At 46.2% G+C, this 16,201-nt stretch overlaps 1 protein-coding gene across 1 annotated transcript; it reads left to right on the top strand.

The window, feature by feature from the left end:
• The first annotated feature begins 3,126 nt into the window (after positions 1–3,126).
• Positions 3,127–4,835, top strand: LOC126537706 (organic cation/carnitine transporter 2-like). Its single transcript, XM_050184797.3, has one exon. The coding sequence runs from the start codon at positions 3,209–3,211 to the stop codon at positions 4,715–4,717; it is 1,509 nt and encodes a 502-aa protein (XP_050040754.2). The 5' UTR covers positions 3,127–3,208; the 3' UTR covers positions 4,718–4,835.
• The last annotated feature ends 11,366 nt before the right edge of the window (positions 4,836–16,201 follow it).

The following is a 16,201-nucleotide window of genomic DNA, read 5'->3' as shown; positions in this document are numbered from 1 at the left end:
CTTTTCTCGTCATATCTTTGTGGCTGCTCTCTCGGCCACCTTTTCAATTAATACTTCAAGGATGATCTCCTTTACATTACGCTGTATGCTGCGTAATTTATGTCGGACCATGTTTATACAGTCAAATAACGCCCGGTGACAAAAAGGCTCCCAGTCTCTCACTGATAAGCTTCGTCTCCTGCACAACAAGAACAAGATTGAGTGCGCCGCTACCACAAAACTCTGAGCAATGATATCACACTTGTGTATTTAGCTGCATACAGGAAACATATTCGTGTTTGCAAGGCACACAACGTGCTCCCAGAAGCAAGGTACAAATAAATGTTCATGCCTTTTGCTTTCGTGTTTCGAGGACGACGGCCTGACAACGAGCTGCTGATGATAGCTGCATACGTCGACGGCAATTTATTGCTCCGTTTTATTATGAACACATCACCAGGAAACAGCAATTTTAATGCCTCCGCAACCACCAATGCAGATAATTTCCCAACAAAAGCTTAGATGAGTGAACTTTTTTCTCGGCGTCGTCGACACACCTCCTGAGCCTTGCCAGAGGGCGTATGCTACCGTTGACCGTTGCCAGATTGACATTGAAGAAGAAACATCTCGTGGCCCGCGCGGCGGATGCACGATTCGTTGGAATCTTGTGGTGAACGCAGACGGCTGTGGTCCTAGGACGATGGTTCCCGACAACGCTGCCTTGCAGGAGCAAGAGGAAGACGGCGCGGTGCCGTCAATGTCGCAGACTCACGCGTCGCCTAAGGCAACGCCATCGACGTCTCGAGGGAGCCCAAACCCCGATGGTCCTATTCCGGTGGCTGACTTCTCCGGGTAGGTTCCGGCGCTCCCCACTGCGGGTTTCTTAGGTATGGTCGCCTACTGCTGAGAAGTAGTTGCGGCTCGTTGATGACAGTTAGAGGAGTATGTTCGACGAATTATGCTGTTATTTTTTCCCGATGTTGGTCATTGTAAAGATTTTTAAGCTATTAAATGTGGAGCCATACCCCTACATCTCCTATGTATAGCGCTATGTAAACGTTATGCTAAGCACCAAATGAAAGTCAAGCGAACAGGAGCCCCGATAACGTGAAATTCAGGAGACTTATTCATTTCTCTAAATAATAGCTCGCGCTTATGACCCTGTCGTCCTTCGTGATGAGTGCAATAAAAGAAACTTACTCAAGCGTAGCTTCCCTATTGCAAAAACCAGCGTCTTCCAGTGTGAAACCAGCGCGCTTTTGGAACTCGGTCGCACTGCGTACGCTGGCGCTCGCTGGGACTCACTGAGACACCAGTGAGAACGCTGGATAAGAGCTGGGTCACACTGGAAGAGACGCTGGTTCCACTGGGCGCACAGGTTTGTGCTGTACAGGCGCTGGCTCTCGCTGCAGTTCGCTGGTTCACGCTGGAAACTGCGTTCGTTGTGTTTGTGCCGCGCTGGTTCCAATACGCAAGGACGAGCGCTGCTGAATATTAAATGCTTTATACAATTTCATCGCTTGATACTAGTCTCTTGTCCTAAATAACGCTATATCTTGAGGTCATAAAACCCTCTTTCGTGTAGTAGCTTGGAATAAAAGTGCGTGAGCTGCCCTGTTTATTCATGGCCATTTGACACTGAAGATCACTTCCATTTCTTTTTTCATTTTCCCTTTTGACTGGGCGGATAGCTAAATTCTGGAACGAAACAAAGCAGACGCATAGGACACTGCGTTCTTTAGTAGTTCGCACGTAACGTATGACTTGGAGTAGTCGCCGTTGTCGTAGTGTTGTGGAGTGGACATGAAATGCAGAAGTCGTTCAGACGCGCGCGAACGGACCCCGAGTTCAAAGCCTATCACTGACTGATATTATTGCACCAATAACAAAGCTGACGTGATTCGTGCGCTTCCCTATTGTACTAAAAAAAAGTTATGAGGCTCAAATACACACATTTTAGCTTTCTCCAGCTACCCGCGCCGAGATCGGTTCCAACCGAAGCTTAGGCCTAGCGTATCCGCCGAGTCCGTCTTCACGCTATCGGCGCGTCTAGGCTCAGGAATCAAGAAGTCTAACAAGGATAAATCACTCTATATATTTCAGCTTTCGCATCGGTGTTCTTAACTAAACAATTTTTTCATGTCTACAGTGCCAGCACAAGAAGCGATGACCGCCGATGTGACGCGTCATAAACACAGGTATATGTGCTATCGCCGAAGGTTATAAGCATTAGCTTGCGCTTCTCTGGCGAAGATATATGACTAGACAGACATGTTGACTGAAAGGCATCACAGAACTAAGAAAACGTTGCATATCCATCGCGTGAAGAACAAGAAACGGCTATCGAAATCGGCAGTAACAGCCCATACAGCGTCCCGGGTCGGCGGTTCATTTAGTACTTTTTTCGAATTTAAAATACCAATCGCAAGTGAAAATCGATGTTCTAGCACTTCCGAGCATGCTACTGAATACGGACAGCAAATTTTTCTGTGTGGTGCAGGCGTGAGTTTTATTTGCTGGGCCATAGCGCATCTACGATGTTTGTGCAAGACATATCTCTGGGAAACTAAAACTGCTTCTCGATTTTGACATGGCAAATTATCCGTTTGAATTTGTCTGCTGGCGTGGCGTAGCGCTAGAGTGCTGGATTTGGGATCTGCAGGTCGGACGTTCGAATCCCGCTCAAAGCATTTTTTTTTTCATTGCACTAAAACGGTCTTGTTTTCTGCATTCAACAAGTATATATACGGCGTCCAGGATCCGCATATTTACCGCGCTAGAGCTGTTTTTCGCACGAGTAGCCAGTGCCTCCTAGTACGCCGCGCCTGCCCAGCGCCCCAGCATCCAGCGCACGGCGCTGGGCCCATAATCCCGCGCACTGGGTCCCAGTGGTGCTGGGTTTGCAATAGGCAATTGTGAAGAACTTCATACTTGAAAGTAGGCCGCAACGGCACAACACTAAAGTCGCATCCCGCCGACTTGTCCTGAGCACTGCTGACAGCTGCATAGCGCTCCCTGGATTGAGTGACACATTTTGCTTCGATCCAGGACTGGCCAGGAGGTCCAACGAAGAGACGGTGTCGTGTCACTCGAGACCTGGGAGCCTGATCCGAGCCGCAACTTGCAGCAGGTGGTAGTTCTGCCGGGTGGTGCTCCGGGCGGGGCCAATCCGAGCAGCGAGAACTACACCAGCAACCCGACAGCTCTCGTCAAAGCGGACCCTGGTGACATGAGCTCACTAATCGGCAACGGTCCGTTCCAGCTGCTCATCCTGCTCTTCGCCCAAGTTGCCTCTGCGCTGCTCACGATCCACCACCTGTCTATGCGTCTCTTCCTGGCACCGGTCGATCACTGGTGTCGGCCGCCGCTCGAGTACTCGCTCTCCCCGGAGATCTGGAAGAACACGAGCATCCCCTTGATGCCGGACGGCAGCTACAGCAAGTGCAACATGTACCATCGAACCGCGCACACCGCCAACGGCAGCAAGGTCGAGGTGCCCTGCAATGAGTGGGAGTACGCCCTATCTGCTGGCAAAAAATCTGTGGTGAGCGAATGGAACCTTGTCTGCGACCGCGAATGGTACATCTGCATCGCATTCCTCTACAACCGGCTGGGTGCCATTCTGGTTGTGCCATTCTCGGGCCAGATCTCTGACCGCATCGGCCGGCAGCCCGTCATCTGCACCTGCATCATCATCGCGGTCGCATCGGCAGGCGCCTCCGTCGCGTCGAAGTCGTTCCTCGCGTTCGTCGTGTCTTGCATGCTCCTTGCAGCCTCGGTGAGCATCGTCAAGCTGCTTATTATCATCGTACTTTTCGAGAACTCGGGAGAGGGCTACCGAGACGTCTACGTCTGTCTCGCCAAATTCGGCTCCATATACGGAACCGTCATCGTAGCGGTCACGGACTACTACGCCACACAGCGGATCGTGTTCAACCTCACTGTGTTCCTGATCACCCTGCTGCTTACGTCAGCGTATTGCTTTGTCGACGAGTCCGTAACTTGGTTGCTGGCGTACCGCGACTACGACCGCGCCGAACACGTCATCCATCAGGCGTCGGCGCGCAACCGGCAGCCGTACGTCGGTCACTACATCTTCGGCAGCAACTCGACCGGCTACCGGCCCACCAGCCAGCTCGACATAAACTTCGCCACGTTCGTGGCCACTCACGAGCTCCGGTACCGCACGGCCATCTTGTCATGGATCCTGCTGTGCCTTTTCCTCGTCCAGTACGGCATGTTAGCCACCAGCGAGAAGGTCGACACACTACGCGGCAAGGCCGCCCTGGTGCTCGTCAGGTGCTGCTCTTTCCCTCTGGCCTGGAAGTTGCTGCGTGACTTCCCCCGCAAGACTGCCCTGACCATGGCGTTGCCGATGACCTGCTGTCTCCTCTGCCTCCTGTCCGTGATCAAGGGCACGGGGGCTGACAGCGTTACCTTGATCCTGGAGGAGGTCGTGATGGCTTCAATCGTGGGCGAAGCCATCGTCGTCTCCGTCTCTACGCTCGAGCTGTTCCCGACGGTGATTCGCGGCATGGGCTCTTCCATCGTCTACTTCTTCGGGCAGGTTGCGGTGATGCTGGCCCCCTATATCGTATTGTTGTCGTCCCGCATCCACCCAAACGTGGTGAGCGTTATCTTCAACGCACTGCTCCTCAGTGCCATGGGCATTCTTCGCTTCTTGCCCGAAACGAAGGAGAGAAAGCTGCCCAGAACCATGGACGATCTCATGCCTTGAAACGACACACGCGTGAATTGGAGGGCTCCGCGAGCGCTGGGTGCGCACAGTGGCACGCAGCGTCGCCTTGCGAGTAAATCGCGGTCCACCAATTCATAATATTTTCCTCAACTAGCATGTATTTTACAAGTTTCGAAGTGCGATTTTTTGTTCTGTCTACAAACAAATAAATTTGTATATTGCATTTCAATCATAATTTATTTTCATCGAATTTTAGGCGGACGTGAAAAGTTTCCTCTTCCTTTTTTTATCGATACGATAACATCGCGCGCCTAACTTTAGGCGGAACCACGCTTACATCTTCTGCAACATTTCTTGTGAAAAATGTTTTTTGTAAAGAAATTCTTTTGTATAACATTTTTCGTGAAAAAATTTTTTTGTTAAACTTTTTTTTGTAAACAAATTTTGTCTACGTCTGCTATTCATCAATAGCGCCGGTTTAGAAGGAGACAGTTCATTTACTCTAAAAATGAAATCGTTTCATTCCTCCACGAAAAACGTCGGTAATTAATGAATGGATTCTGCATGGCAAGTTTTCTTTAGGAACTGTTTCGGTCCAATTTGTTACACAGCGTAAAACATCGCGAAAACGGTTACCAATGAAAATAGCAAAGGAACAGAAAAGGAGGGTTACAGTATTCCACAAACCTGCGAATAATATATAAGGCCCTCGCAAACACTAGTAAAGCAACAAGAGGTAATTGAAAACGCTCTCACCAACAACACTAGGTAACAATCGTTGTAGCACTCTCCTGGTGCGGTATACGCCAGCAGATCCGTTGCGGGAAATCATTGCATTCTATACATGTAGTCCATGTGTAGGATCGTAGTCACGAACCCGGCTAATGCAATTACCGTGTATTTTCGTATGGTAATTACTTTTATCGCAGTACGATCCTTTTGACAAACTCTGGATGGCACGGTTCAAGCCGAAAACCACGAACAATGCTTTCACTTGCAAGAGATGCTTCCATATAGTGCACTGAGAACATACTTGATTTGCGATTAAATAAAGCGTCCCTGATTGATAGACATAAGACCCATGAGAAAGTATGTGTTGCAGATCATTGCTCGACGAAATTCACGGTAGCTAACGAGGCTTCTCATTACACTAAAGGAACTCACGTCAATTCCGCCTGCCTGTGACCATCAAACAAATAGCAAGGGGTACCTATGGGCAAAAGCTAAGCATCTCGACATGTCTTCTGCGTTCCGTTTTATTAATCTATATCTACATCGGTGCACAATCTGTCCATGTTAAACTGGTGCAAATGCTCAGACTTTCAACAAACATAAGCAATGAATAACCGAAAGGAAATTGAAGCATTGAAAGCAAAAGTACTCACCAGACGGGGCTAATCAAATCTATGGAAGGCCGAAGTTGGGCTTGGCATGAGTAACATTTGGAAAACCTGCTGAGCATTCAAGGCGTCCCTGCCTGCGTGTAATATTATAGCTACCATTCAGTAAATATGAACGCTACGCTAACATTACGCACAAGTAGTAAAATCCGAGCGAATCACCAGTAAGCGATACACAGGCAGCGCCTACTGAATGCACGTTCACCACGTTCGCATTTAAAGGATGCAGCAGTGCGGTATTGGTAGTCTCTCGAATGCCTGAATTTGGCGCATGAAAGGATGGGCCGCTCATCGGCGTGCCAGAAACATTGAATGAGGTGGCCCAAAAAGTAGGTAACTTTCATGCCTCCTTCACGCCCTGCATACACGTTCGAAGCAGTAAGGTTAGAGCGTTCATTTTGAATACGGACTGAACTCCTGTTAATGGGAAAGGGGGAGGGGGAGGGTAAAACCACAATTTTCTACGGAAAAACATATTTCGCAACTCTGTTTATGCTGGATCGCTACGCGCATAAAGAAGCTCGTCCCCTAGTGTGGATGCAGTCTGAGCAGTAGAAAAGAGGAAACTGAATTATCGTCTCACGATCATGTCGCGCACGCGCAGTTGAGGGTGCTCATGAACGCCGTATTCAAGACGCGGCTGCAGAAGAGCCAAGACACCAAACACGGGTTGAATGCCCGCATTGGCAAGTGTTTTTTTTTTTTTTTTTTTGCGTGCATTGTAATCATGGGAGGCCTTCCATCCAGAGTACAGCAGACAACCAAGTAAAAACTAAACACAGAAAGGCCTAATTCTGGTTAATGCGCCCTTGTCTATACAAGCGCAGACAAGAGCGCTAGACAGGTCTTAATCTAAAAAAAAAGCGAATGCGATTTGAAGCAATTGCTGCCGAGTAGGTTACAATTTTAAGAGTAGGGTCGAACCTATGGATCAGGGCAATTTGATTAATTATTTTCGGCCTTAACCTAAGGTAGCGTGATGTCAAATCTTCCACCTCATGTTTCCCATTTTGCCCTGTTGGGCTTGAAGAATACTTCAGAAAACTATCACTTCCAAAGTGATCCGCCAAAACTTGCTTTCAATGTAGGTTCTGGGCTGAAATCCTGTCAGGAACAAGAGGCACATATTATATTTCTAATTTTCTATTAACACCTAAAAATGATTACATATCTGACAAACAGACAACGAAGAAAATTGAAGTATTGAAAGCAAAAGTACTCACCAGACGGAGCTAAAATCTGTGAAAATCTGTTGGGCTTGGCATGAGTAACATTTGGAGAACCACAAAGCCACAAAGTGATGAGATCGTTACGGAAATGTGGACAAATGCACGCGACTGGCCTTATCCTACACTGTAATCCCCCTTGAAGGTATGTGTAAAAACAATCAGCGTGCCTTCATTATTTACGAAACTATAGCTTTCCTAAAGTAGCATGCCTCTTCGTCCGTATACGGCCATAACTTATTTCCTATTTGATCTGTGTTAATGAAATACAGAATATGTACCAAAGCAATGAGATCCATACACATGTAAATTTTGATATATAACAGTGCAATGGTTCAAAAGCTTATTTTCAGCCAACGTCCCCCACTTCCCCCCCCCCGCCATAAGGCTGTAGAAATATGTACTGTGTTGAGAAGTATTTGGTAAGAGTTGCGCCTCTTCATAACTAGCTTCAATAAGGCGCCTTTAAACTAACTACGTTGTCTTTTACCATGTCACGAGTTTACAAACAATTTCTGCCGCAGACGCCTTTGACTGTAAAGTCGAAGACACAATAAAGCTCGCACACACAGCACTTTCTAAAACTGTCGCGATGCGTAACCATCAACTATGCGAACGGGTACAAAACTGCTGAGCTCGATACTGACAAGTGCACGCATTTCATCATATCAGTCACAGAATACTTCACAGCAGCTGCATCTCGTTGCCATTTTTATCAAGCAATCGTTTTTTTTTTTCACAATCGAGAACAAAAGTATAGAGACCACGCCTTCAGCTAATCATTACAATTTCTGCTGGCAAAGCTGTACTACTTCGTTTGGCTCAATGTGTCATATTTGTCGAAGAACCGCAAGTAGGCTGTATCACATGATTTTAGCCTTAATGCCTTGATTCCGATGAAAAAAAGAATGTTGCTCTTTTCTGTTCTGCAGACTATTCCTCGCGACTGTACATACTTGAAGCATCAGCAGTAGCAGCTAAAGTATTGCTATCTTAAACTAACTAAAGAAAAGTCCAGCAAAATCACTGAGCATAGTTTCATTGTGATTCCCAGCAAGAAAAGCACGCAGAAGCTGCGGCCATACGCGTGCACTGGAATGGGTCGAATTTTCTTTTTGTTCCTTGGCTGTTGCATGTAATGTGCGTACTATACGGTAGAAAAATTTTACACAGCCTAAAATAATACTTATTGAGTAGGTGGCGTGGGTGGATCGGCAGTGGACGCAAATAGATAGACGCCATTACCAAGCACTGTCGTTGTTGTCACCTTCAACTTATGGCAGGTACCCACAAGTGGAGGGAGAGGGGCCGATTGGCCATGCTTCGCAATGGGAACATAATACTGAGTCCTTACTTGCTGTTTACTTATTGGTTAGCACCGCCTATATTTAAATAATGGTGATCATGAATTATTTTTCTTTTGCTGTCTTTCTTTTAAGTGGTCATGCCAAGCACTCGATCAACTATCCTCTTCGTCTTCACTGCCTATCAGATATCTCATCCCTTTCTTTTATCGCAGGCATTATGACTTTTTCATTCTTTTTAACTACTTCTGCTGAGGTCATTTTTATTACTCTATTGTTTGATTTATGATTTGCTCCACCAATATGTTAAACGAACGAAGAATTAACAACTGGAGACTATTTAGAAAGTGCATTTATAAAGGATAATGCAGCGCTGGCCAGTTCAGCTGACAGCTCGAGAGCCAGGGAGCTTTCGTCGTCTTCGTCGGGGCGCCCGCGTGCATCGTTCACAAGAAACACGCAATATTCATGTATCAATATCTTTGTTTACATATTGCTTTTTTATCATAATGCCGCCAATTCGTGGCCCATCCTCCACAGAATGTTTGCACCATTGCTACACGAATCACCATCACCGGCATGATTTTCCCTATCTAATTCTTGTTCAAGCAGACGTCGACTTTTAACAGCGGAGCTGCTTGAAGTTGAACCTTCGCCGTCCATTGTACGGTGTCGCGCATGGTGGCAACGCCCACCAGAGCGCACGCCGAGGGAGGGAGGAGGAGAGCGGTATAGGAACAAGTGTTTGGCCGGCATTCGCCCTTTCGGCCCATGGATTCCGCTCGGCGCGAGCGGCAGCGGGAGCTCGCACGAGAGTGGCAGCGCCAACGTCGTGCAAATCCCGAGCTTTGAGAGCGAGAAGCGCAAGCAAAGCGCCAGAGGATGGAAGCCGCTACCACCGAGAATCGAGAACCGGAAACGCTATCCAAGCGCCGGTGAAGGTAAGCCAACCCCCCTTTCACGAGAAGGCAACCCAAGCCAAGCGCCAGCAGAGTCAAGCTAACCCCTATCTTCGAGAGTAGAAGACCGAGCAGAGACGTCGACACAGAGAGATTCCTCCCACGGAAGGTGCCGATGGTAGGTTCAAGAGAGAATTTTTCCACCCCGAGTGCGGCCACAGCTGCAAGGTCTGTGGGGTCGGCTGTGGTTTGATCACAACCTCACGCCACTGAAGAGTCTACGCAGTCCCGAACCGAAGCACAACTCTAGCAAAACAACGACAACGAGACAAAAGGCTTTCACGAAAATCGCGCTAAACACGAGTTCCAATTTGAGAAAACGACCACCAGCTCCACTGTTGTGACAGCTTTCACTGCGTGGAACTGGCTTTACATTTTTTTCTTTTTTTTTATTAAAGGAGTCATCGTTTTGTCACATATTTTTTTTTATCATAATGCCACCGATTCGTGACCTATCCCCCACGGTAGGTTTGTACCATTGTTAAACGAATCACTATCCCCGGCATGATTTTCCCCCATCTAATTCTCGTACAAGCAGATGCCGACTTTTATTTTTCCCTTTCTTTTATTAAGAATGTCATCATTCATTTTTTGGGGGGCAATCATTTTTCTACAGTCGCTTGACAAAAACTGTAGGCAATAATAAAGCTTGTTTCCTGATGTGTGTTCCCATTTTTTTTACTTGTTTGCAAAAAAGCACATACCAAATTTTAAAATTCGTTTGCCGAACGTTACGATTCAGCGGCGAATAATCATGCCTGCGCTAAAATGGCTGGAGCTCGAACGTCCAGCGAGTAATCTAACACAAATACACTTTAGTCTGTACATATACTATAGTCTATACGTACAGACTCCTTTTTTTTTTCCTTTCGGCACCGTGAACATATTTTGATAATGCCAATGTATATAATCCCGCACTCATTCTTGCAACGTCACTTTCTGTTGGCTACCCAGTCTTTCACAGGCAAAGTAGGAAGGACCAAGTTCAGGAGCTGTGAGCATTTTCATCGTGTGCAATTCTCCTCTGCTGTTTTCGTCTTCCCCGGCGCTATTCCTTCGCGCAATACTACTAATTATATCAAGTTTCTCGCCTATAGAGTTGGTAAACTTGTAATTAGGCGCCAGCGGATATTGAAATCGCCATTCGTGATCAGAATTCATGTGCGCGCACTTGAATTGAAATGTAGTCACTTTCTTTTTTTGCTTCTTCTTCTTCTTCTTCTTATCGACTCCCCTGAACGGAAGTTACATATAAACAGTCATTTTCTGCGTAACAGATGTACCGTCATGTTGCCGACAAGTCTTCCTCAGTGACGCAGTAAATAATTATTCAATGCCGCCCATTCAGGATTTTGGCATGCAGTTTCTTTCAGCAATAATTTCTCTTCCCGCTCTCCCAGAAGGGAGCAGAGTCTTTGAGGTAAGAGAATAAAGCATAGCTTGGATGAAAAGCCATTATCGCCTTGAGTAAACAATAGTGGCAGGCATGCTTACTTAACCCCAAATTAAACTTTACTGCAGAAGCAAAACTAAACGACCATATTAGAGTATTCACAAGAAGGCTTTAGTGCTTAATAATCAAAATGTTTCAACGAAAAGTGCCATGTTCGAGCTAACTGCAATGCTAAGTCTACTGTCGGCTTCATCACCATGCAACCCCTTGCAAAACAACTTATGATATTTCAGAGACGTCCTCGATAACGGCTTTATCTCCATGAACACAGCAGCCCTGCACTTTAAAAAATTCTAGGCATTTCTCCCTCTAAGGGAAGGGCTGCTGCAGTTTTGCCAAGTTTCTGTTCCAATTAAAGCTAGAAACAGCGTTGAAGGAAGATCAAGATCCTTCTAAAACACTTCGCAAGGCTATACTTTCATGTTACTAATTTACCGATCACAGAACATTAGTACATTCAAACGCTGCGGCAGAGGCACCTCTACACAATGGCGATATCCTCCATGAGAGAATTTACATTTAACGAATTCATATTACTTGTCATACACTCAGTGTGCTGAACGAGCCTCAGTCATTTTACCATACCTGCCTTTTGATTGCGTGTGCGACAAAGTGTCACAGAAGTAGTTGATCAAAACAATCACTAATTAGCCACCTAAAATAAACGCAAGCAGTGTTGTAGCATGCCGAAGTCATTTCCTTAATTCAGTTACCCAGTCCCTGCGAATCGCTGCATGCTCCAGTGCTCCAGTCGTAGCATCGTCTCGTCGCTCTTCTCTTTTAGCACGATAGAGCCTGTACAGCCTTGAACTCTACAACAGAAACGGCGACCTCGTACAATCTGCAACAGATCCCGACACCAACCATGTAGCATGCTGATCAGGCAGCGTTTGTATACAGAGCATTCAATGCGGTTATCATTACCACGAGGAACCTGTCTTAAAATATTCATGATGTTGACAATGCAGGATCTTTCCGTATAGTTTTGTTAGTGCCAGACAAAGCGATACATGCAATATGTGTGCTTTTCGAGTACGGGTCCAATAACCATAAGCGAGTTCACACCCATCGCTGCAGAGAAGACAGCGTATTGCCTAACAGCGCGCAGAAAGGAGAAAGAAGTGACTAATCCTTGACACAATTGACACTACAGGGGTCGCTTCAACACTTCTAAAACGCTTCCGTTGCTTCCTCTCGCTAGCGAACCCTTCTTCTTTCCTGTGCTTTCATCTTTGTACGCATGTGACCTTGTTGCGTTTAAACGCGTCGTTTTTATACTACGGAACACTTCGCTTGTCAGATACCGCCCGGTATACCAAGCCATAGCACCATGCAGGTAGCACCCTGCAGTATCGTTACATTGATATGCCCGCTTTGTCGGAAGGGGCTTATCTGTACGTGACTGTGTCAGTTAGCGGCATTCTTTGCGTCCTCGTCGTCGCTACACTGAACTCTCTTGTACCCGTCTATTAGATGACCCGGAGCGTTTTCTACTGTATCAATATACAAAAATGAGTGCGGTCTCTGAATTTTGTGCTGATTTGAGTTTTTAGGTTCATCCTTGTCATTGCTTTTCTGATTAGGTCGTCAAATGTGTTCGCATTCCTTTCTCTGTGTGCAGCGCCACCATACAGAAATCCATTCATTCCGGTATTTTCCTACTTGTCTTCCTCTATTATCTCATCACTATTTTCTGCGTTACTACTACCAGAGCGGCCTTTCCGCTCGTGTCAGTAATAAATAAACAGTTACTTCCAAAGCTGCTTCTATACATCGCGCAAATTTGTTTGTCACTTGATCCTCTGCAGTGAATATGCTTGCGCTCATTTCACCGATCCTGTCCCCATCGCTGTCTCACCTATAATCGTTTGACGCAGTCATTGTGCTCGAACGAATAGGGTTAAAGAAATTCAGAACTTGTTGTTGGTTGTGTTAGCGTTTAACAAAGGACACGTTTAGCGATGGGAAGACAAACTGCCAGCAGGCCCAACTAAATCTTCCTTTTTATGCTGTATGTTCACCTCTAGCGGTAAATATATCCATCAGCGCTCAGAACATAATGGAACGTGCAATACACAATCAAAGCATTGCCTGTCTCTAGCTTGGAATTTACTTTTCATAAAATTTTGCCTGCTATTTGCATACCTAACAATACATCTCCAATTTCATGTTACGTAAATATCTCGCATCGCCAGTGTCGATCCAATGTTTTGCGAACTGTTTGCATATTTAGACTCCCCTGAAGAAGAAGACCACTCTAAAGTTGACTGCCCGTTAAAAACGGGCTCCAACGTTTACGCAGACATTCCGCGCAGACTCATTCCTGAGTTCTTAAATCTCCGCAGGCATCCATAGGCCTTGCAAGCATATCTGACACCGTCACATGTCGCCCTCTTCGTGCACGAGAGCCGCCGAACAGGCGAGGAGACTTGATAGTCGAGCAGCTGCTGACATGCCTCCTGTCATTGACATTGCCTAGGGACATTGCGAGAAGCTGCCTCTCTAGCATGCCTAATTTTATCATACCGGATTCTTCATCGATGTTACCGGTGTTAAATTAGAAGGCACAAATACACGAGACTTAGGCACCACAAGAGCAGGCGGTGTCTGCGTTTTCTCTGTAGGTGCAGTTTAATTTTTGCTCTGACAACGTGAATCTAGAGTAGACTTTAGAAGTAAACCATCTAACAGAGTCGCCATAATATCTTAACGCGTCAAAGAGTTTGACGCCTTCGAACTTTCATAGTTTCGTTTTTTGAGTAGCGCAAAACGATTTTCCTTTTTTTTTCGTTTAGCTAGTGGTTTCGTTTTGTGAACGTTTTACATGAATGCTTTGCCTCCTTTTTCTGTAAAGCCACGCCCACTGATGGAACGGGAAGCTTTCGGCAATTTTTTTCCGGAGCGTTCGTAACCATGGCGTCGCATAACATGCATTACGTTTTGCAGTGCTTGTGAGGTGAGTTCAATTTATCACGCACGAGAGATATTTATAAGTTTTGCATTTTGTTCAAGGAGCCAGAGACAACGGTAAGATACCCAGATGGTGGAAGAACAAAAACTGCGCGAAGTAGGTCAAGAATGCTCACCCCAATAAAATTCTGAACTAGGACGTACGTTACGCTGCTTGGCGACACGGAACGTGCCCCTGAACGAAAAATAACTCCTTCGCTGCAAAGTTGTGGCAGAAACGATGTGTCTTAAAAGCCGCGATAACTTTCGTGTGTGAGCTCGCCTCTTACCTCCAAGCCGGCCGATGTTCCACTGAAAGCCCGATGGCCACCTCAGCCAACATTCCAAAGGACTGATAAAAGGTAAAAACTTTCCACCGGCATCAGATGGCGCCACCTCGTACGGCGTCGACGCGAGGAAAGAAGACAAGCCGACGAGCCGAGAACTAGAAAGGCCAGAGCTTGGAACCAGTGTTTCTTCAGGTGTTATATCACGTTCCGCCACTAAAAAAAAGATCATAGAAACACAAAGGAAAACTTAGCGCTGCGGTAGCTTCAGTGGACAACTCAAATGTGGTCATAAGTTTCTCTTTAAACAATATGCCGACACCGTACGACAGGAATTTCACCGAAATAGTTCGACATTTTAAATAACAGACGCACGCCTTATCAAGGCTTGCGTGAGCCCGATGCGTGTAGTCTAACTGTGGCCATGTCCGTCGTCAGGAGCACATGCGCTCATACGTTCTAGCGCGCCGGTTGCCAGTCAGGTCAGAAGGTGGACAGAGGTGCGTGAAGGCGAGAAATCGCAGCATGTGCTACTTTTGCCGCGGCTTAATTTCCAACCATTTCATAAAACAGGCGCCTTCAAGATGCAGCGGACAGCAGTATCACAGAGCAAAATTATTCAGAAACTCTACTAGAGTTGTCTAATTGTGCGTAATCATACCCTCAAATTTCAAGTTCGCCTACCCCTAAATTTGTATTTGGCGCACCACAAATTTTAGTTGCGCCACCCCTAAATTTCAAGTTTGCCCACCCCAAATTTCAAGTTGGCCCTCCCCAAAGTTTCAAGTTGACCTACCCTAAATTTCAAATTAGCCCCCTCCTACCATAGACTATGGTAGCTTGTTTATCCCTATGGGTACGCACAAATCTTATCATATGGGCATTATCTCATCAAGGCGAAAGCCTCATATGTCTCCTCGGTCAGTCGACCATGAGCGACAACGCGTCCATGACAGGAAAGGTACGCAAAGGCTAGGAACCCTTGACCTTTGGCCTTAGGCCTTTGCTCTGATTCGAACCAACCACCTTTGTGGGTAATTAAGGTGAAGTCGAGGCACAAATAATTACGATAGAATTAATTATAGTACTCGAACCTACGGCCTTGTGTGGGAGTCGAACCCGAGACCTTCGGAATTAAGAGAGATCACTAAGCGAAGTACACTAAGTGAATAAAATAGGATAACCAAGCGAACTAAGAGGACAAGTTCAGCGAATTATGAGGGATGACTAAGCGAAGTACACTGAGCGAATTTAATGGGATGACTGAGCGAACTCAGAGGACGATTAAGGGAATTAAGAAGCATGGCTAAGCGAAATAGACTAAGCGAATTAAGCGGGTAGTGTGCGTCATGTGTTCGTCGTTAATGCGCCAGCACTTGGGCTTTCCCCTTCAAGTCATCGTAGGGATAACACTAGAAACCATGCGATTCTTTTTTTTTTTTTTCAATCGTTCCTTATCACTTATAAAGCTACGATAAATCAATGCTTACACGATTATAACTGTCAGATGTCTTCGCAAATTACGCATTTTCGTGCAGCTACAACGCATTGCACTTACCGCGTGATCGACAGATATTGCTCTGGTAGACATCAACTGATTAGTAGAAAATTGTAACTTTTACTAATATCCTGCCTAATTTGGAACAAGAATGCTTCGAAGCCCACCTCACATCCCAATATAGCAGACTGTCTAACACAGCAACAGGTCGACACATTCTACAAACTCTTTCTATCACTCCGGCACCCATCATCAAGACTAAATACACCATTCCACATCACATACACGAGAACCTCTGCATCCCCCCACTTCCTAAAAACATGCACCCTGTGCATCACAAACAGCGCAGGAGGCAGCGAGCAAAGGCTCTCCAAAAACAATTCTCCACCTCTAAAGACGTGCTCTATGTTGATGCCGCCGAATATGGGAACAGAAATCATTACGCAG

The sequence above is a fragment of the Dermacentor andersoni genome, chromosome 4 (assembly GCF_023375885.2).
Source record: "Dermacentor andersoni chromosome 4, qqDerAnde1_hic_scaffold, whole genome shotgun sequence".
NCBI classification, from domain to species: Eukaryota; Metazoa; Arthropoda; class Arachnida; order Ixodida; family Ixodidae; genus Dermacentor; species Dermacentor andersoni.
This window is presented reverse-complemented; position numbering and strand designations above follow the sequence as displayed.